The sequence below is a fragment of the Colletotrichum lupini genome, chromosome 6 (assembly GCF_023278565.1).
Source record: "Colletotrichum lupini chromosome 6, complete sequence".
Taxonomy (NCBI): domain Eukaryota; kingdom Fungi; phylum Ascomycota; class Sordariomycetes; order Glomerellales; family Glomerellaceae; genus Colletotrichum; species Colletotrichum lupini.
Genome location: NC_064679.1, coordinates 4,358,226 through 4,380,332, shown reverse-complemented (window position 1 = coordinate 4,380,332; position 22,107 = coordinate 4,358,226). Strand labels below are relative to the sequence as shown.

Below are 22,107 nucleotides of genomic sequence, written 5' to 3'. Positions count from 1 at the left end.
AATTAGTAATCTTATATAATTAAATATATTATAAGATTTAGTTAACGAGGATTATATTTATAATATTAATTTTATAATAAAAAGTAAGATAAATAGACTTGTTAATAAGTACGAGGCTAAAGTAGAGTATAAGGCTAAAGTAGAGGAAGTTATTAAATTACGGGCTATAGGCTATACGGAGTAATTAATAATTAATTAGGCCACTTCGTTAATTACGTCGAATTAGGCTAATTCGTTAATTACTATACTTTTTACTAAAATAATTTAATTAATTATAAGTTAATTAACGGCCTTTAATTAGTCTAATTTATTTAAATACTAACTATATAGAGCCTAGCTTACGTATATGCCTAAGACCGGTAGTCGTGTGGCGGCCGTAGCTACACTTAGTGGCAGAATAGCGGGAGCTGCTGGCAGAATATCCTCGCCCTTCAACTTTCTTCCGTCCCGCATTAACTTCGGGGAGGGAACCACCTCAGACCAGGCGCAAACAGCAGAGAGGGCAAGGCAGAAAATTAGCCCATGGAACATCACCATGTCCTCCACGAGGGCCATCAAGAAGAGCGCCTTTTCGTGCGAACCATGTCGTCGTCGCAAGGTACGTTTCATTCCGCTTTCTTCTCTTTGTGTTTCTGTATTCTTCTTGCGCGCTCTTTTGAGTCCTTTCTCTTATCCCCCACCTTGTCTGTCTCTCTTTCGGCACGCCGCACCACCACCACCCCTCCGCCGTGGTGCGCCTCATTTCCCGCATTCCGCGCCACAACCCGTACCCCTGCCCACCACTCGGATCCGCGGAGGGTAGCGGAGGCTCAGGCAATGTTTGATGATCCTGCCTGAGGTAACCAAGGCTTGGGATACACGACATGGCCGGGGGGATCGACTCCCAAGAGGACGGGGTTGGGGGCGAATGGGTGTGGGACGACGGCATCACGGCACGGAAGGGCGGGGGGAAGAGCGAATCCGGGCGACGGACATCATGCACAACTTCCGGCACGGCGGCGGCGCGAACGGATCGGAGCATGACGGCCTGAGTTGATGCTGACCCGGGATTGACGGCAGGTAAAATGTGGCGGAGAGCAGCCGACGTGTAATCGGTGTGCTGCCCGCGCGGATGAGTGCGTCTATAAACTGTGAGTTTTCCCCTTTGCTAAGCCCCCGATCTCACCTGCAGCCTGGGATCCCTCATGTTCCCCCTACATCCCGGCGACTCTTGTGGAATATACTGACCATGTCGGATGAAAAAGTAACCCAACGTTGTCATACACATCACGGCTGGAGCATCGCATAAAGGAACTAGAAGCACAGCTTGCCGCCGCGAGAGCTCACGCACCATCCGGAGCGGGAGCGGGAGCAGGACCCTCAGAACCCTCCCGGACATCATCGCCTAGCATCGGGCCGTCAGCGGGCCAGTCGCCCATGACGGACCCTCACCACTTTGAGTCGCAGGATGAAGAGTCTGTGAGCGAGAGCTTCAAGGGCCTCAAGGTCGACGACAAGGGCGCCATTACGTATCATGGCTCCACGAGCTTCTTCCAGCTGCCGAGTGATAGGCCGTCTGGCTCGAGGGACCAGCAGTCGACATCTGACCAGGCCATGCAAAGGCGTGAGAGGCTTGTAGCCAACGCCTGGCAGCAGAGGGCGCTCGAGAACATGTCCGATATACCGGTATGCTCTTCCTCCTCCAACCTCCGGTCAACTACCCGCGGAAAAGTGGCGTGTGAGCTGATCTGATCCTTACCTAGGAACCGTTCCAATATCTGCTGAATGTTCACTGGTGCTGGATCCAACCTCTCTTCAACTTCATCTACAGACCTGCCTTTACTCGTGAGGACAACCCCTGACTCTTCTCCTGGCATTTCCAAACTGAACATCTCTACCAGGTGACATGCAGACATTAGGACCATACTACTCCCACACCCTCATGAACGCAGTTCTCTCCCACTCCATCCGCTGGGGCCGAAGCGACCCGGCCACAAAAGACAGGCTCGAGGAGTTCTACGACGGCGGCGCCCTCTTCGGCAAGCACGCGCGCAGCATGGTCTTCGAGGAGCTCAGCCAGGGCGTCTGCTCCATCCCCACCGTCCAGACACTCCTGCTCCTCAGCGCGCAGGAGTGCAGCGTGGGCAACAGCGCCCAGGCCTGGACGTACAGCGGCCTCGCGTTCCGCATCATCGACCACCTCGGCATCTGCGTCGACGGGCAGCGGTACCCCGGTTCCGTCCAGCTCGCGGACGAAGATGTCGAGATCCGCCACCGCCTGTTTTGGAGTTGCTATTTCTGGGACAAGATGATTAGTCTGTACCTCGGGCGCTCGCCTTCGTTGCAGCAGACGTCTGTGTCGCCGCCGCAGATTATGTGTATGTTTTTCTCTGTTGGTGCTTTCTGCAGAAGGGAGTGTGCTGACTGGCGAGATGATAGTTGACGACTCGGCCGAGAACGAGTCGTGGACGCCCTTTGGCGTCGTACCGGAAGGCGGCTGGAAGTATCCCCCCGCGGCGGCGCACTCCACCTCGTGCTTCATGCAAATGTGCCGTCTCTCGATAACCTTTAACGAGATCCTCGTCCACATGTACGACCCCGTGCGGCCCAACAGCCAGGCCGAGATGCAGGACTGTCTCGCCAAGCAAGAAGTCGCCCTGCGTCAGTGGTGGGATGAGCTGCCTCCACACCTAAAGATCGAACCCACGGCTCTCCCAGCCCTGGCGCCGCCGTCGCACATCATCACGTTGAAGTACGTCCCGTCGTCCCCCTTTGAAGCGAAAGATACTGACATTTGCACCCTCCCCTTAGCGTCCTCTACCGCACCTTCAAGATCCTCCTCTACCGTCCCATGCTGTCTCAGCGCGGAAGAGTAGGCGATAACCTGCAGCCGGTGCAGCGGTACCTCGGCGAGTGCGTGACTTCGGCGACGGGAATCATCGCCATCTTTGACCTCTTCTGCCGCTCCTTCGGCATCAGCCACTGCGTGCTCTCCCTTTCGTATAGCGTGTACATTGCCGCGTCCATCTTCCTGCTCCAGGTGCAGTCCAGCGTCGAGGACACGCAAGCGCTGCGGAGACTGGAGTACTGCGTCCGTATCCTGGCGTCCGTGAAGCGCATCAACCCAGGTGAGTTAAGGCTTTGAGGCGTTCCCTCATCCCACTTCGACATATTCCAGCCGAAGGGGAACAGGATCCAACTTTGAGCCCTCAACTCTGACTGACCACACCCCGCCCCCTAGTCATCAGCAGCGCCCTCAACCTCATCACCCGCGAGCTCGTCGGCCTAGGCATCGACATCGGCGCCCTCGGCCTCCCCAAGACGGCCGCAACGCCGCCCATGGCAACCTACGGCATCCCGCAACAGAGCCGCCACGGCGCCGGCGCCGAGAACAACATGCCCCCGACGTCCGTGCCGCCCGGCCCGGAGGCCACCAGCTCCCCAGAGCAGATATACAACTTCCCTTTTGTCGACACCCTCGGCCCCGAGGCCTTTGCCATTGACCCGCAGGTCTTCCAGACCATGTCTTCTATAGAACCGTTGAGCGTCAGAGTCGGCGCGATAGATGAATAGCAACAAAAATAAAGCCAGCAGAAAGCCAGTTCACTTATGCATCAACTATCACTTACCAGAATTTAAAGGAAAAAGAAAAGAACAAAAAGAAAGATTTCCGCCATCCATGTTTTCGCGACGGCCTGGCCTTCTTTACAGGCGCTGCAGGTCGCTGGCTTTGCGGTCTGTCTGCGCCGACTTCATCAGACGCACCACTTGATCATAGACCGTGAACGTGATGCCGCTCGAAAGCTGTACATGTCCACATTAGCCAGATTCACTCCCACCATCACTCCCAGACATGGCATCAAACTTACAGTCAACCGGACCAACCTAGGCGACGTACCCCTCCAAAACGCAAAAACCCCATCACTCCTCAGAATCCTCGCAGCGCAGTCTACCATACCAGTATACCGCACGTCAGCACTCTGCACGCTCTGCATCCTCGTCTTGATATTATCAAACGGCATCGACGCGTACACCGTAAACACACCGCTCACACCGCCCAAGACGAGGGTACTCCCGACGCCGCCCTCGAGCTGAGGCCACCGCGCCGCGACGCGCTCCTGGAGCATAGCAAAGGTCGTGAAGCGGACTGCGCTGTTGGTGCCTTGTTTGCAGAGCACGGGCGCGAGGCCGCTCCATAGGCCTCGGATGCCTTCTTCGCGGAGCAGGATCCTGACGGCGCCGATGAGGCCGCGGTTCGCGAAGCGGTTTTTTGCGGACGAGGAAGAGGAAGAGGAGGGGGTGGCGGCGGCGTGGATCATTTTCGTCTTTATGGCTTCGCCTGGCGTCACGACGGCGATGGACTCTGCTGCGCCGGCGCTGTTGGTATCCCTATTACAGGGTAGTTAGTTCGAACCGTAGTTGACAAAGAGATCAATTGAACTATATGAATATCTACGTAGTAGGTGTAAAAAGGAGGTTCTAACCGTAGGTTAGGCTAGCTACGATAATTATAAATAGGGCCCCTAATTAGCCCCTGCGCAGTCGGCTATATACCGTAGTTAAATTAGACTTCTAATCCGATACTAACTTTCTCTTTTTTTTATTAATTTAACTACTGCGGTTAGAGGTATAATTCGACCTCGGGCCCGCTTATTAAGTCGTCTCTTTTTCTCCCTTTTCTCTACTCTTTTTATATAACCTATCCCTTTATTTATATAATAACTTTTTTACTACCTACGAATTACTCTAATCCCTTATTTAGTACTACTTTTATAAAAGCGTTTATAAAGTTATTTTTACTATTAATTTAATAAATTTTAAATATCTTACGCCTTTCGTACGATTACCTAAGGGCTATAATATCGATTATAAGCCTCTTTTTTTTCGTCGTTCTTAATTTAATAAAGCATTCGTATAGTGAGTAAGAATCGGTATAAATAATTATTAAAATAAGTAGAAAGCTAATTCGATCGGTAATCTTCCTTAGTATTATTAAAATTATATAAGAGAGGTTAACGCCGTTAACTATATTATAAACCTCCGACGCTAATACACTTCTTATTACTTACTTATTTTTAATTAACGAGTAGTAGATTATATTATTATATATAGTAAATTCGCTCTTATTTATACTCTCGTTAGCTAGGATAATAATATACTCTAATTACGAAGTGAGGTCGTTATTATTTATAAATAACTTATTAACGAAGACGTAGAGCTTATTAGTTATAAAGTTAATTAGGTAGTAGACGAGACCTCGATCGAGATTTATTTACTACTACTTAAGCCGCTTATTAAGTACTTCGACGTTTCGTTTAGTTAGATCTATAGCCTACGCTACCCTAATATAATTAAAAGTTACCTTAAGCTAATAAATACTCGTAATATATACCCCTCGCGCAAGCTTAGCTTTATATTACTTCTTAATATTAGTTATATTCGGATCGACAAGGTTAATTTTCTTACCCTACTCCTTTTACTAAAAAACGACGGTTTCCTCTTTAATTATAAGAATCTTATTATTAAATACTAAGGGGGTATTTATTATAAGGACCTCTTTTAGCTTCGATACGAAGCCCGCTTTTTAAAGCTCCTTATCCTCTTTTTTTATAAAGTTAATATTAAATAGGCCTAATATATTATCAATCTATATTTCGATAATCTTAAATTAGTTACCTTTATACTCCGTAACTAATAAGCACGGGTCGTACGTAAAAGTAATTATTAATAATTAATTAATATAAAAATCGTAGTAAGTAGCTTACTAATAGGTACCCGATTTTACGAGCCTATATAGTAGCTTAAGCACTTTAATAATCGTACCTTCTAAGTACTTACTAGCTATTTCCTTTAGTAAATAAGCTAGGATTTTCCTTATAAGCCCTGTGGCTAATAAGGTATAGGCCTAGGTAATATTACGGCTGTAAATCTCGTATCCCTTCTTCTATAATAATACTATTAGTACTATTATTAATTATTAGCTATAGCGCTATATAGTGGGTAATTATATAAGTAGCGTTGCTTTTTTAACGTTACCGTACCCCTAAATTACGTATTTAGACTTCTCGTATAGCTAGGGTATTCTTTTTTCTTTAATTTTACGAACTATTCGTAATTTAAATATATAGAGGTTTATATATTTTTCTAGGTTATATAGGACAAATCGATAGACCCCTCGATTACGAAGAGTATCTACTTCGATAAGATCTGATCCCTTATATAGCTTTTTAATAGTTATAATTACGCCTTCTTTACGTAGTTTAACCGCTAGCTTAAAATCGGCTTTTTTTTTTATTATATAAAAAGTATTAATTACTTTGTTATTAGTGATAAATTGCTACGTTAGGGCTTGCCGTCGTAGTCTTTTGCGACGTTTCGCTAGTAATATTAGTACCCTTTTAATAATTTCCTCTTCCTTATCGTTTATTAGTACCGCTACGACGATTTTATTAAGGATAATTTCTTATACCTTTACTACGGGTTATATAGTTTCCTCTAGCTCTTCTTCTTTTTATAGGTTAGAAATTACTTTATTAAGATTTATATAGTATAGTTTAATTACTATAATTAATATTTCGAGTAGCTAATTACAATCTCTCGTAACTATATAAGAGCGCTCGTCGACGGAAATTAACTTATATAGCCTAGCCTACTATTAAGTAATTTCGTACTATACTCGTATATCCGAATTTAATAATATATTTAGATTATCCCCTATATCGGGCCTACTATACGTAGTAATTACTTCGTTAACTTGCCTTTTTATACTTACCTCGCGTAGTACCCGTATTACTTTTTTAACTACTTAGGCTTATTAGCTTATACTTAGCGACGGTAGCGAGGCTAAGGTCGTTTTTAAATATACTCTAAATACTAATAGCATTAATATAAGTCCGTTAGGCCCTATAGTATCGTTATAATATTTAAGTACTATCTAGAGGCATTCGTCGTTAGTAAAATCCGGATTTTCCTTTTTAATAATTCTAAACGCCCTTTTTAACTACTAATATACCATCTTTACTTTTCTAATACTATAGTACGCTTTAATAGGTACGATTTTTAGCTATATACTATAGGCTATCGTATTATCCTTAAATTCTACTAACTTAAAGCTAGTATTAGCATCGGTTCTAATACTATTTAGCGGTCCTTAGTATATATTAATTTAGCTTTTTCGTAGGGCTGCCCATACTATTTTTACTTATAGATCCTAGAGGAATTACCCTACTTAGAAGGATATAGCTACGTCGATTATATATAATACTAGCTGACTATTTAAGTAGAAAATATCGACGACGATTTCCTAATTAAAATTAAGCTTATTACGTAATTTAAACTTAAATTTACGTAAGCTCTGCGTATTTATTTAGTATTAGTAGTATACTTTCGTTAACTACTTTAGCGCCCCTATTTCGATATTATTATTACTTAATTACTTTAGGAGGTTATATAGCCTCGTAACCGACGGGTGCCCGAATCTCTAGTATAGTTTTCTAAGCTTACTTTCCGTTAAGTAATTAATCGATTTTATATTATTAATAAGCTTTATAAATATATACCCCTATTATTATTTAACTATCTCGAAGTACTTATTACTAGAGATTCTGTTCCTCGTATTATCGAATATAATACCTAGTCGATCTATATTTTTTAAATATAAGAGAAATAGGGTATTAACGGGCAAAATATAGAAAGTTATCGTTCCGAAGTACGTTTTTACTTCTATTATACTTAGGGCGACAATTTCCTTACTTAGGCCGAAACTAATCTTTATAATACTTACTATCGACGTATTAAGCGTTACTAGCGCGATCTTTTATAGCGCTTAGAACTACCCTTTTCCTTTAGTTAATTATTATAATACCCTAGTATTTAGGATAATTCTATAAAAATCGTCTAGGCTATATTTTTCGCTCGCATAAAATACTTATACGAGCTTAGTATTTAAAGGATCTAAGTAGTATAAAAAGGACCCCTCTAGCTGCCCCTAAATATGCTTAGTACTATATTCTTTTTTTTTAAATATTAAGAAAAATAGCGTCTTCTCCTTAATTATTAAGAGAATAGGCTTCGGCCCTATTGAATTCGCCCTTTTAGCCGCCTCTATATCTGTTATTTAAGGGACCTTCCCTTACTATCCGTAAATAAAAGCCTACTTATTAAGAGCTTTCGCTACCCTCTATTCGTTTAGCTTTATATATCTTCTAGAGGCTAACGGGGCGAAAAAAGAGTAGTTAATATTATTAATTTCGTTATAATCTAATTTATTAGTATAGGGGGTAAGATCTTTTTTATTTTCTAAATTTCTTATAGGGGGTATATACTTTAAGCTACTATTTTAGCTATTATTACTAAGTTCCGTACCCCCGGATCTTCTTTTATATATAACGAGGAATTAGTTAAACTAACGAGGGCTAGTTTTGCTATCTACTACCCTTAACTTTTTATATTATTTATATAATTTAATACGCTCTTCTTTAGAGTAGTTACTTAACTAATATCTATCCTTTTTATAAATATAGTATTACTTTTTTTATTACTCTACCCGTAAGTTAAATCTCTACTTATTTAATAAATCTAGGCCTTTTTATTAGCGATTACCGTATTTAGCTTCTTTTCCTTTTTTATTATACGTTCGATCGACTTAATATTATTAATAAGGGCTATTATATACTTAAAAGTAGGTTTAGCGCGGTATTCTTATTTTAATATTAAAGCTAGATCTTAGCCTTAAGTAGAGCGTCTTGTAGTTTTCGGGTACTTAGTATAGGGTTATTTTTATTTCTAATATATACTAGATTGCGGTATAGAGATATCCGACTTTCCGCTTATTTATCCCCTTATTTAATTAGGTTTTCGCTAGTTTATTAATTTAATTAATAAGCTCTTTAAGGATCTTTACTCGCGATTTACCCTCTATTATCCTAGCTATAAATATAAAAAAAATTGCTCGTAGCTTAGATAGGAGCTCTAGGTTCTTATTATAGGTCTTAAAGCGGCTTCGGATTATATTAATTATACTAAGAAAGTCGTTTTAATCGAGATTACGTACCGCTTTATAATAATAATTAGAGGCTTTACTTATGAGTACGATATTAATTACTAAATAGTACTAATGTTCCCTAATTCTAACTTTTTCGTAATAATTATAAAATATCGTTAGGGTTTTTTATAAGACCTTATACTTCCCCCTAGAGTATAATTTCTCTTTTAAGAAGATCTTTTTAAGGTCTATAAATTGCTTCGTATTTATTATTAGATTTTCGGTTTTTATATACGATCCTTACGTCGCTACGTACTATTAGTAACTTCGGGTTATTTACCTCTTTTTTTATTAGCCGATCGGCGCCGAATTTTGCGTTAGTAATAGTAACGAGTTATAAATCGAAATAGGTAGAATTGTTAATTATCGTACTTTTAATATTATATTTTACCCCGGTATATCCTTTTATAATAATAGATTTCTATTAGTAATTATAAGAAGGAAATTTAGGTCGTTTACCCTTTTTTTAAATTCGTTAAAGTAATTATACGCTCTATTAACCTATACCTAGTTCTATAATACGAATTCCTCCTCTATAATTATCGTTACTAGTATTTCGTATAGCTCTTACGATTATAATTACGCTAATAATACCCCTCGCCCGTAAAGGAATCTATTAACTACTTTTATAATTCCTAGGCTTATACTTATAAACTATTTATCTAGCTAGTAGCTAAGGTCGTTTATAATCTTATAAAATAGGGGTTACCCCTATAGCCCCTTTTTCTTATAGACCTTAGTTAAATAGATTAATACTACGTTAATTTACTTACCATTAAGCTAATCCGCAATTCTATATATCTATGCCCCCTAATAGTCCGGGTTAATATTTACTTATTTATAAAGGATTAGGATTCTATTTAAAATCGGGCTTCGTCCTCTTTTTCTTTACCCTAACTCGCTAAGGGTCGTACTCTAGCTTATACTTATATTAGTAATTACTAATATATTTAATCTTAACGGGGATATATTTAATCCGCGCGCTAGTTATAATAAATCCATACTTTTACTACTTAACGAATTTATTAAAGTCTAGGAAATTCTTACTTCTTCTTACTATCTCGCTATTACTCTCGTTTTTATTATTTTTAGTAATTACTATTACCCTTCTAAATTGCTAGCTATCGTACTTACTAAGATCCTCCTTTTTATTTAATATAAAAGGGTAGGTTTTAGTAGTTCCTTTTTATAATAGTAGCGGTAGACGTTTATATTACCGTAAGAAGATATAATAATTAGTCTCGGGATTTTTATTAGTTACCGATTTCTGCTATTTTATATATTTTTAGCTTCCTAAGCCTCGTGCTCTTTATAATCTCTAAATAACTTCTTTCTTTAACTTACCTCTTTTAGGGTAGTATTTTATAAGAATAGTTAAAAATAAACGCCGGGCGGCTCGTAAAGGAGCTATATAGGCTATTAAGAACCGTATAGGCCGTTAAGTATAATTAACGAAATTAAGCCCTCTTTTTTATAAAATCGTAGATTTTAAAGACTTACTAAAAATACTTATTTATTACTCGTACGCAGTGGGGTTAAATACCTTAGAGATCTTATTTTTTATAGCCTCTTAGTACTTTATTTTATATTTTTTAAGTAGTTTTTTTCGTAGTTTAATTACGGTTAGGTAATTATCGCTTACTAGCGATTTTTTTTATTATTTAGTTAATTTTTTAAAATTAGTAATCTCGTATTAAGAGCTAATATAAAAAGAAGCCTTTAAGCAGCCCTTTAAAGAATTCTTTTCTTTTCCCCTTAGATCCTCATCTTTTTAGCTTTTTTTTAGGCTAATAATAACTTTAATAAGAGGTCATAAGACTACTTTAGGGTAGCTACCTTTTTTTTAAGTTAATCTCTAAGATCCGTAATACTCTTAACTCGATACTATTAGGACCTCTAAATCCCCTCCTCCCTCGTTAAACTATCCCCTATATTATATTCTTAAGTAATACCCGGGGGGTAGTTAAGGGAGCTATAAAGAGGTTATTTAGATCGCGGGCTTAAGGTCGTATTTATAAAATCCTCGTAGTAATAGACTTTTTTATATACTATAGATTTCTTAGCTTAATAACTCCTATAGGGTTACTTTCGTTACTAAATAAGAATATTTATATTTAAAGATCCTTTTTTTTAATCGCGCAGTACTCTTTTATATTATATTATTAAGCTCGTTCGTTATGCTAATTAATTAGGTAGGTAGTTGTTATATAAGTATTACCTTTTACTAATTTAACTAGTTAATTTCTAATTGCGGGCCGGCTATAGAAAAGTTATTTAGTAAAATAGCTACTCGGGGCGATAATAAAAGGCTAGTTACTTAAGTAGTTCTATTAATTAACGTATTTTAACGTAGTAAACGTCGACCTTTCGTAAGTAATAAAGGGCTACGATTACTTAATTCCGTGTAGTATTTAAGAATTACCTCCTTTTTTATCTACTTTTATAAGGTTAATTAGTATAAATCTCCTATCTCGTATAGTATTAAGAAGTCGTCTCTTTTGCGTAGTAAAATACCTTACTAATCTACGATAGTAAAATTTAATTACTAATTAGTATTAGTATCCCTATTATAAAGTAATTAGTTCGAACCGTAGTTAATAAAGAGATTAATTAAACTATATAAATATTTGCGTAGTAGGTATAAAAAGGAGGTTCTAACCGTAGGTTAGGCTAGCTACGATAATTATAAATAGGGCCCCTAATTAGCCCCTGCGCAGTCGGCTGTATGCCGCAGTCGAATTGGACTTCCAATCCGACAGGCGCTGAGACCGCTTACGACGTTGATCCACGCGGCACGGGGCTTCCTTCCCGGTCCTGATGGCTGGGGTTCCGAGCCCGAGAGCGCGTCGAGCTTTGAGCGCGTCGTTTCGAAGGCGAGGAACCGGATGCCGGATTTGGCGGCGTTGGAGGCGGCGAGGGCCTGGACGCCGGAGTAGATGCCCCTCACGCCCGAGGTGCGGATCGTGTCGCGGATGATGGCGAGGGAGCCGGGCGGTGGGTTGGGTCTTGAGGTTGTTGCGTTGGTGGCGGATTTGAAGTGTAGTTGGCGGCGTGTTTTTACGTATTCGGCTGGGTACTATATCGTGTCGAAGAGACTTGGTGTTAGACCTTTTTCTGTATGCTTGTTCTTCTCATGTGCGCGTGACCGCTCGAGTGTGCCCAACATGTTTGTACGTTTGTGTATGGAACGTGAGAGTGAGTGAGTGTGAGTGAGAATAAGAATGTAAGTGAAAATGCAAGTGAGAGTGTAAGTGAGAGAGTGAGTGAGTGAGTGCGTAAAACCAACACACGTGTTCTATGTTTAGTCCTCGGGGAGCATGGATGATGAGGCCTTCCACTCACAGTAACAAGCGTTTCTGAAACCCCCGCAACACCACCCGCCACGATCTTGGTCAAGACGCCGGACTGCTCCATTGTGTGGGCAATGATCTGATCTGATCTAGTCTGGTTCAGAGCCAGACCTTCCCTCAACACCGAAGCGAAAAGACCTCGGTGAATGTCGGCAATCTCGCTCGCGTTTGGCGTCTCGTGTCGTCGTCACTCGTCGCTCCATTTCCTCTCCTAGTCCGGAATGCCGTCATGATATAACGAGCAACCATAGACCCTCCTTCGCTTTCCCCCCATGGTCCACCGTTCGCGGCGAAAAAAGAAAGCCCCGTTGTTTGGTTGTACCGGCCTTCATCGGCCCATTTCCTGCGCGCGATACCCCATTCTTTCCCCCGAAGGACCGGAGAGTGACCGGTTGGAAAAAGTGGTTGAAGCTGCACGGTCACCCGGGCCCTGGAGGATGGGCGCTGAGAGGGGGCTCCACTCGGGCATGTTCCGAGCTGGGTCGGTTTTTGCGTTGGCCGGAGGGAGAGCTCAGAGCGGTTTGCCTTTTTGTTACGTGGGGGTGTTTATCTTGTCTCTCATCTGGTTGTGACGGCGATGCTTTCTTGGAAATGGTGTCTGAGAATCTCGGGCATCGTCCGAGTTGAGCCAAGGTTGATGGGTAGAGTTGGCATCTTGGAAATCTTGGTGGTCTTATCGATGGTGTATGGATAAGCAGGATGGCTGAAAGATTGTATCCGTGTCGATGGGTCACTTTTCCGTGCGTGCTTTTCCTCCTAAGAAGTTGATTCTCTGGAGCACCTGGCGAACTGGGGTTAGGAACTGGAGTCGGGAGGGCTGTGTAAGCTGGGCCCGGCTCGGCGCGTCCTCCGCCACGTCGACGATGATCAACGGCGTTTGATCATCGGTGCGGTTAGGCTCGGCGGGGTCGGACGGGGGTTTGACCGTGACGAGAACGGTGATCTGATGATACGCATACAGATCTGCCCCTCATTGTGCTTGACGAAGGTTCTCAGGGTTCGCAAGTGCTTCTCGGTCAACTTCCGAGCTGTGTGACGATGGAGGATCGCGGACAGAGGATCGTATCATGCCGGACTGCACTTCAAAGTTTCTCGAGGGGCGTGGGAGTACAGAAGAGTGAGTGAGCAAGCGAGCGAGCGGAGGAAGTGGGATAGGGAGGAAGGGAAATGGTTATGGATGGGTTCTGGATTTCCGTTCATGGTAAATCTGGGGGGACTAGCGCGTATATGCAAGATGCGTCCGGAGGTTACATGGGGAGAGCCAGCCAGGTTGTGAACCGAGCAGCCTAGGGACCAAGGGAATAGATTTGACATGTGGTATTTGCGGCATAGCGGTATGGGAGGGATGTTGGATTCATTGGGCGAGCGGATGTCGTTCGGGGTATCATCAGAGCCGGAGGGCCGAAGTGCCGGGGCCCTAGACGTAGAGACAGGTGAGGTGTTGTGCGCATGTACTGTTTCTTTCGCACCCGTCTCTCACCCTTTGTTCTCACTTGTCCGTGCCTCCAGCTGTAAGTCGTGTTTCCATTTTTAGGAAATACTCTGAAGCGTTTGGACCTGGATAGTGAGGGCGAGTAGAGAACCAGTCGTACCGAAACTGTGGTGCGGTGTTCTCTGGATGAATGGATCAGACGGTTCCCATAACCCGTACGATTAAACGGCCAGGGTCCGAGGTTGAATAAGTCGGAACGACGTTCCGACGTTGTGGGCGTTTGATACTCCATAGAGGGAGGGGCTTTTACGGGACATTTACCGAGGGTGGTGTTTCGGGGTCCCGGCCAGTTTGAACATATGGAAATGCGTGAGCGAGTTTGCCAAGTTTCGTGAGTTGCGATGACAGGATAAAAATGGAAATGGTCTTTTTTTGCGTCTAATGCTCAGTTTGGTTAAGTTTCGTCCAGCGTTAGTGAGAAACAAGATTTTGCGCACGGGGCCAGGCGGACGATGCTTTACGGGTAGTTCCATGGGGAAAAGAGAAAAGGGCCCGAAGAGCAGCAGATTTTTAGGAAATGCTCGCTGTTAGTCTCGCTGTAAAGCCCAAAGGCCGAGTGTATCGTAACTTTGCACGAGGTTGGACGGTGAGTAACACCGCAAAAGTGGACACTCTTCTGGGCAACTTCCTTTCTTTCTGGCCGAGACGCCCGTGGGCGGATGGGATTATGGGTATTTTGATGTGCGCGCCCATGTGTCGATACTCGATGGTGCATGGTGGATACTTCCGGTTTACCGGCAACGCCAACGGGGGATGGCCGAGGTTGTTATCGCGGACGTGGACCGAGGGACTGAGGGTATTCGTGCGGATAGAAAAGACGGAGGAAAGCTTGTTCTCTGGGGAGTTTATGTCGGTGATGGTCCGGGGCCAGGATGGCTGGAAGTTTACCGAGGGGACGGTGAGGCCGGTTGTGATGGACTGTCTGTCTTATCGTTGTAAACTACGACGTTGAATGACTCTGGAGACTGACTGCATTGAAGCACACGACAGAGAACTCGCTGGCGACGACTACTATCTTCATAGTTCCAAATTAGGCTTCATTGTGTCAGCTTGAAGAAGCCCCTTTGGCTCAGTGGTAGAGCGTCGCACTCGTACTTCGGCACCGCATGCGAAGGTCCACGGTTCAATCCCGTGAGGGGGCATTCCTTTTGCCAATCGCGCATACCTGCATAGAGAAATGGGTATGCGATAGAAATCCTCAATTCTTGAGTTGTCAACATTATGGCAGGTATTCTGAGTTACAGATCAAGCTTTAAGCTCCTCGCGGTAGGTACTCTATTGGCACGTCCGTGGGTACAACCATCTAGATCCACAGACCAGGCAAAAACGCATACTGCTAATAACTCGTCTCTTTGGTTCCTTTACAAAGCTTAGCATATATACACTTATCATGTGTATTGATAATTGTCAATAAGGTGTCTAGAGCCGGTAGCAACTTACAGGTTTGGCTGGCTGTATGTATCGCAGGAGCCACTGACTGAGTGAGGCCAAGCCCTTCAGACGACGATGATACAGAATTCTCTATGGAGTACAGCCAGCCCTGTTTGATAATGTGACCAGCAAGAAACCTGACGCCGTGCCCACGTGCAGTTCCAGCCTGCACTTGCAGATGGCCTCTCGGCGATGGGCATCTGCAAGTCCTGGGGTACAATGTAAGTCGACCCACCCCCTTTTGGCCACCCCATTTCTCCATCCCAGCTACCGTATTAAAACCCTACCCACGATTTTCAAACCACTATAATAATTACAAAAATCGTCCAAATGTAATTCTTTTTTATATACTTATTTATTAATATATAATAGTCTTATATACTAAAAATAAAGTTATTTAGGCTCTTAAGGCTATTAAAAGAGGTTTCTTAGTTAATCGGGCCTCGATTAAGTTCGGAGTTCTAAAGTTAACTTTTCGTAACTATAAGAGAGGCTACTAAATAAGGGTAATAGTATTTATAAACCTCTAGAGGCTTCCTCTATAATAAGAAGACTAGCTAGCTTAGTAGGTTCGTATTTAGTATAATTTAAGTATTATACTAACTTATAAATAGTTTATAAAATTTACTAAGCGAGTTCTAAGATCCTAAGGGGATATAAATCCTCTTAAAAAGAGATAAATAAACGCTTTTTTAAGGAGGAACTTATTAATTAAGGTCTAGAAAAGTCGTATTATTAATTCGAGGTATCTAAATAGGGCTATTACTAATATAATTAAGTTATAGTTTAGATTACTTAATATACTAAATATTAGCGATATTAAATAGGCTAATAAGTATAATATAAATAAGACTAGTATCCTAGAGGGTAAGGGATTTAATAGCTTAGTTTTAGGCAAAGTAGAGACTATAGTAATATAAAAAAAAGAGCTTAGTTTGCGTATTTAAGTATTTATAATTGAGTATATTTTTATTAATAGTCGAGCTATTAAACTACTAGTTATATATAAAAGAAAGTCGGTATAATAGTAGTGGTTTTTATTTAAACTTAACCCTTATACTAGTTAGGAGTTTATAGTAATAGATAATAGCTAGATAACCAACAAGACTACCCTTAAGTAGTTAAAAATAGTATTTTTATTATAAACTAAGACCCCCCCCCTTAAGGGGCTTAGTATATTTAATAAGCCTTGACTATTAGTTTTAAATAGCTATAGGAGTTATATAACGATAGAATTTATATAGGAATACTATAAAAATAACGTCTATTTACTATTCTTATTACTATATATATCTTATATCCTCTAGCCGTTAAATATAGCTATCTTTAAACCTATTAAGTTTAAGTATAAGAAGGAGCTTAGTAAGGAGGACATAGTAAATAATTCTACTATCGTTAGAAAGTAGTACTTCTTAAGCTACTATTAAAAAGCTCGTTTAGCTAGTCTAACGTTATTAAATATACAAAGTAAATAAAAAGTAACTAGACTATATCCCCCTAACATAGCTAAACTACTTATTAATTTAATAGTCCTACTTAACTTAGTTATACTAACTAAAAAGACCGCAGATACTAGGTAAGTAACTAGTAATATTAGAAAAGCTATTAACTAGGTATTAATAGCGTTTATTATTAACTAGTTAATACTTAAAAAAGCTAGCGAGTTCTGCGATTAGTTAAAGTTATTTATAGAGCTTAGTCCAGACTATAATACTTAATAACTACTATTTAGAAAGGTAAAAAAGATATTTAGCAAGTAGGCCTATTATTTAGTAGTATCTTAGTACTATATTCGAGTTCTAGAAGCTAAAGTTAACCGATTAAGGCTATAGAAAAAGAAGAGTATATTAATAGACCTAAATACTAAGTTTATAAATATCTAGGATATATAGAGAGCTTAGGAGGACTTTAATAACCGTTTAGTTAGTCTTAATCGACTCGTAAGGGTCGAATTACTTAAGGAGAATAATAACTATATTATTATAGTAGTAGAAGATAGTTAATTAATTAAGTATAGTTAGTAGCGATGTTTTGATACCATGTTTTGATGGGGTGGCCAAAAGGGGGTGGGTCGACTTATCAACGATTCGTTCGTGCCTCGGATGGAGGGGATCTGCAAGAGGGTTGTGGGGAGGAGGGGAAACGTCTTATAGGGGCCCCGGTCGAATCGTTGTGGGACACCGGGGAGGAGGGGTATCTGGTAACTTTTCGAAAGAGGTGTAAGATTGGCGGAGGGGTGAAAGTTCAACCGCAGAGGTAGGATACGAGTATCGGACTTGAAGTCAAGGGAGACTATTTCTCTTGTGCTATTTTCGCGCTGTATCAATAGGCATGATGGAATCTTGATGGAAGTCTCTAGTCGCCATCTCCAGGTTCGAGTTTGAAACGGTTCCGGCCCCGCAAAGCTCATACTTTCCCGGGGATCATATGGAGGGTTATGAAGACACACGAGTCAAAATGGCCAAGAACAAGCCTTTGTTCCCGTCCCTCGGCTGGGGATCGGCCTATTGAGATAGGGTGTGTTGCATTTGTATCCTATATTGAGGTTATGTTTACCCGATTCGTCTCTGGAAAATAAATGCCACTTCGCCTAGTCCCAAGAGTTTCCAAGAGGAGGGAGCTTGCAGAATCCTTGTCACACAACATGCGGAAGTTGACCGTTGGTGGCGAGCCAAGTTTGTTGAAAGCTGGGGGACGTTACAGTAGGTTTCATTATACATACTGAAATCCGTACATATCCGGCAATTTTGACCGGCTGCTTGGGAAATCCGGGGTTCTTGTTGCCTTTGAGAGTCCCCCATGGGCATCGTGTGGGGTTGGGAGTGTGTAATCTCGTTTTTCCGTAGTTTTCCCTCATCTTCGGACGAATCTACCACAGTGTTTTGAAATGATGATTGATATGAGGGTCTTGGATATCTTAGAGCACACGAGCAACATTTCTGCTCGACCGAGTTCGGATTCGCACCAAGTAAGAAGCAGTCGATGAAGATACGATCAGGCTAGCTTATCTCGAATGTGACCGATGACATTCTCCCCATCCTACATGTCCACTGCGAGCCGTGCTCTCCGCAACTACAAGTCCTCGGTCTAAATCATCCCGCCTAGATGCCGCAAAACAACTCACATCGGTCACCCGCCGTGAACAAACTTCTACTCAGTGATGCATATCCGTAATCCTGCTTGGCCATGGCCCATGATAAGACCTTGCCACGAGAGAAAAGACGTGCTTTCAGGAAGGACCACCGGCAAAAGTCCCAGCCACCATGCCCTTTCCACCTCTAGTAAGCTCGAGAATCGGACTTGTACCAGAATCGGTCCCACGTCCGCGAGTGGAGCCGCCCCCGGCCCTACCAGTCGTCACCGACCTAGAAGCCCCTCCAAGACGGGCTGCTTCGTTGACCTTGCAGTCCGAGGGATGCGTTCCGCCGAAGTGGCGTTGTTGCTCGCCGGCGGTGACGGTAAGCGGGCATGCAGTGTCAAACCCAGGTTTGTGGAAGTAGGTGCAAAGGCCGCCAGTTGCTGAGAAGCGAGAATTGCATATCGAGAGTTGTCGACCGACAACCTGGACACTTTAAAACGTGCGTGGGATTGTTGATCTCGCGGTCTTCGGCTAGGAAACACGAGCACCAGACAGAAATATCACCAGATTGATAATTTCCCATACAGACTGCATATTCGAGATTCTTTGGCTCATTGTCTCCCCTTGATCTTCAACGCCGTATCTCAGAATCGAGAATGCGGCCCCACTAGCCCCGCGGCCGAGAGGAGCGGACACAACACCGAACTATCGGGCCGTCTCTTTCCAAGTTCAGGGTTTGGCGGCGCTGCCATGCCCCCTCATGTTGTCATTTCGTTCTCAGAAACTGGAGCTACTGGTGGTGAACTGTCAGAGCCAGCCCTCCAACCTCTGTGATTTGGGTAGGGTCGACTCCCTCGTTGCCTCGGCGTTTAGTTGGTTTAAAGTATTCTACACAGGCGCTGCTACATATAGACTTGCAGGGATAGAGAGGGAGTTGCGATAATGTGAATCAAGTATCCAACGGAAAACCTTATCCTAAAGTTGCGGTGTTTTCCGTGTTAGTCAAGACTATTGTAATCGCGGACTTACACCGAACATAGAGCTCAAACGACCACACCGTAAATCACCGTATCACTAGATCATGCGGATTACGTGACAAGGTAAAAAGTTGATTTTGGCCAAGGCCATTATTACAAAGTATTCTATTTCTTATGGTCATAAATTCGTGTCGCGTCGAAGGCCGACGTAATTGTTGCTCTGCAATGAACCGCTGAGAAAGCCACACAACTCATGCAACAACGCTATGCTAGTAAAAGAAAATGCAGGCTCCTCCAACGTGTAAGCCGAGCAAACCATATCGATGATGTGGCGCATCATCTGCTGTGACGGGCATTCCATAGATCCTCCGCGTTGCCCCTGAATAACCTGTCAACCAAGACATCATCTTTCCCGCACCAGTCGAGCACCGTCTCCATCCAGGGCCGGATATCCAGGCCCTCGAACCGGGTATGCGGCCAGTCCGTCGCAAAGATGACTCTGTCCTTGCCCCGCAGGTGAAGCACCTCTCGCGCAATCGGCTCCAGATCGCTATGATCTGCCTTAGAGCTCAGCCGGTACGGCGCCGATAACTTTACGTAGGTGTTCCCGGCTCGGAGCAGCTTGGCTAGGGACTTGAAGCCCTTCATGTCGTACGGGTTATGTGATGGCATGTCCTTGATATTGGGATGCCCGAGGTGATCGATGCAAACTCTCACGCCGAGGGTCGGGACGATGGGCTCGAGCAGCTCGATCATGGACATGGGCATGTACACCTGTATCACCCAATCCAGAGGCTTGCAGTCGTGGGCATATCGACGTAGTAACGAGTCGAGCTCTACAGCGTTGAGGGATTTGCCCACCGAGGAGAGGTTGATCCGGACGCCTCTTACACCGAGCCTGTGCCACTCTGCCAGGGTGCTCTGAGACAGGCTGCCTGGCTCGAAAGCCACCACCGCCCTGCCGCGGCGGGAGCCGAGGGCACGAAGGGCGTCGAGGAGGCAAGTGTTGTCGTTGCCGTAGATGGATGGCTGTACGAGGACGATATTGTCGATGCCGACGGAGGACTCGAAGGCGAGGGCGTGGTCAAGGCGGTGCGTTTTGGGGCAGTAGACTGCGTCCTTTGCCAAGGGGTAGGCGGCCGGGTCGACGACGTGCATATGTGAGTCCCACGCTCCGCGAGGGATCCGCTCCGGGAGAGTCAGCCTGCGCCGTGCGGGAGTGGTGCTGGCGGCGACGACTCTGGATATTAACTTGTCGTCTTTGTGCCGTGTAGTTGGTGCCATGATCGGCTGGAGGAGAGCCATGATGGACTTGATGTGATGGAGGAGAGTGGAACGGGCCTGGAGGATGGGCTTGGTTTGTAGCATGGTGAGGGAGACCCTATGTGTAAGAGATGAGAAGGCCCGGGTGGAGGCGAAGAGGTGAGAGAGGTTGCTGATATTGCGGGCGTTACTGCTGCTGCTGCTACTGCTACTGAGGAGGAGTTGATGGGACTCTAAAGGACCGGGGGTGGTTGAGGGCTGAGAATGGTATGGAAGGGATGAATTCTTCTCCTCGCGTGAACAAACTGGCGACAGGACCGACAACACGGGGTTTCTGTCATCCGCAACTGTTACCACGATGGGGGTCGGCAACGGCATAGGAGGAGGAGTAGCAGCAGCAACAGGTGTGCGATGACGGCGGCGGTGCGCCTGCACATATGGACGTCGGCCCATTGCGCTTGGTGAGATTCCGCCGAAGGCCCGGCACGTCGTTGTGTGGATCATTGAGTTGCAGCATCCTCAGGAAGATGGCCGGCCGTATAATAGAAAGAGGAGATGTGGTTCTCCAGTCCGCGCCCGCCTCCGTTCTCCAGCAGGAGGAGCATGCAGGTGTTAGCAAGTAGTAGGAACGATAGTGGAGATTGTTGACCCGTAGATGGAGAGAGTTTGAGGGAAGAGGAGACCGGAGTGGGAAAATAGAGAGAGAACGAGAAAAGATGGCAGGCCTCTGCTGTGTGGTGTTTTTGGTGGTTGAGTTTTTGGTGGTGCGTTGGGCTCGGAGGATGACCGATACCACAAGGTAGCGCAGATGCGGCTTTGCGTGATGTGGTGTAGTTGCGGACGGGACGGCGATGTGCGCGGTGTCTTTTCCTACTACGGACTTTCACGTAGGTGTCACCGTGTAACTCCAAACTACCTTTACGCATACATTATTTCACCTATTTTCAGCACACACATGCACCCGTGGAACCTGACCGACGGAAGGCCATGCAGCGGTGTCAAGTCACAAAGTGGAGGGATGATTGGCCTCCAAGCCCTCGGGTTATTGGACAGCGGCGCCTTAAACTTACCACGGACGTGGAGAGAGAATGCCTGCAGAGGCTACGGATACTTGCCGTGGCTAGGTGCCCTTAGTCGTACTAGGTATCCGTAGTGCAAGAGAGAGCAAGCGAGCAAGCAAGCAAGCAGCGTGGCAGCGTCACTCTGGGCTCGCTGTTCGCCACGAGTCAGGGCGCGGACCACCGACGTACGGCTGCGAGGGCCGTCGGAAGTTGACCGAGAGTTGAGAGAGACTCTGACAGAGAGTGCCGGTAGCAGAGAGAGATCAGCGGTAGGCTGCTGGCAAGAGAGATGGGATGGACGAGTAGCCTGGAACCCGGCCGGAAGCCCCCCGGGAATACCGTCTCGACGCCAATGTACGGAGTAGGCTAAGTCATGTAGCTCTGCTGCGAACTTGACGTTGGGGGGTACATTGGTCCCTTGCCTTAGCCCAA

At 44.2% G+C, this 22,107-nt stretch overlaps 4 protein-coding genes and 1 non-coding gene across 5 annotated transcripts; 2 read left to right on the top strand and 3 right to left on the bottom strand.

Annotated features, from left to right (window-relative positions):
• Positions 1-346: 346 nt before the first annotated feature.
• CLUP02_12780 (fungal specific transcription factor) lies at positions 347-3,552 on the top strand (the record flags this gene model as incomplete). The annotated part of the gene is made up of 8 exons (XM_049291741.1): positions 347-598; positions 1,060-1,130; positions 1,245-1,665; positions 1,743-1,824; positions 1,881-2,357; positions 2,419-2,731; positions 2,791-3,107; positions 3,221-3,552. The coding sequence occupies 8 exons, from the start codon at positions 347-349 to the stop codon at positions 3,550-3,552; spliced, it is 2,265 nt and encodes a 754-aa protein (XP_049148887.1).
• Positions 3,553-3,684: 132 nt separating this feature from the next.
• On the bottom strand, positions 3,685-4,298 carry CLUP02_12779 (mitochondrial carrier protein; the record flags this gene model as incomplete). The annotated part of the gene is made up of 2 exons (XM_049291740.1): positions 3,685-3,783; positions 3,849-4,298. 2 exons carry the CDS (start codon positions 4,296-4,298, stop codon positions 3,685-3,687), a joined length of 549 nt encoding a protein of 182 aa, XP_049148886.1.
• Positions 4,299-11,266: 6,968 nt separating this feature from the next.
• On the bottom strand, positions 11,267-12,436 carry CLUP02_12778 (uncharacterized protein; the record flags this gene model as incomplete). The annotated part of the gene is made up of 3 exons (XM_049291739.1): positions 11,267-11,281; positions 11,799-12,098; positions 12,365-12,436. The coding sequence occupies 3 exons, from the start codon at positions 12,434-12,436 to the stop codon at positions 11,267-11,269; spliced, it is 387 nt and encodes a 128-aa protein (XP_049148885.1).
• A 2,486-nt stretch (positions 12,437-14,922) lies between these two features.
• On the top strand, positions 14,923-15,006 carry CLUP02_tRNA226. Its single transcript has one exon. It is a non-coding gene; the product is annotated as a tRNA-Thr (tRNA).
• A 4,681-nt stretch (positions 15,007-19,687) lies between these two features.
• CLUP02_12777 (amidohydrolase) lies at positions 19,688-21,118 on the bottom strand (the record flags this gene model as incomplete). Its single annotated transcript, XM_049291738.1, has 1 exon — positions 19,688-21,118. The coding sequence occupies one exon, from the start codon at positions 21,116-21,118 to the stop codon at positions 19,688-19,690; it is 1,431 nt and encodes a 476-aa protein (XP_049148884.1).
• Positions 21,119-22,107: the final 989 nt, after the last annotated feature.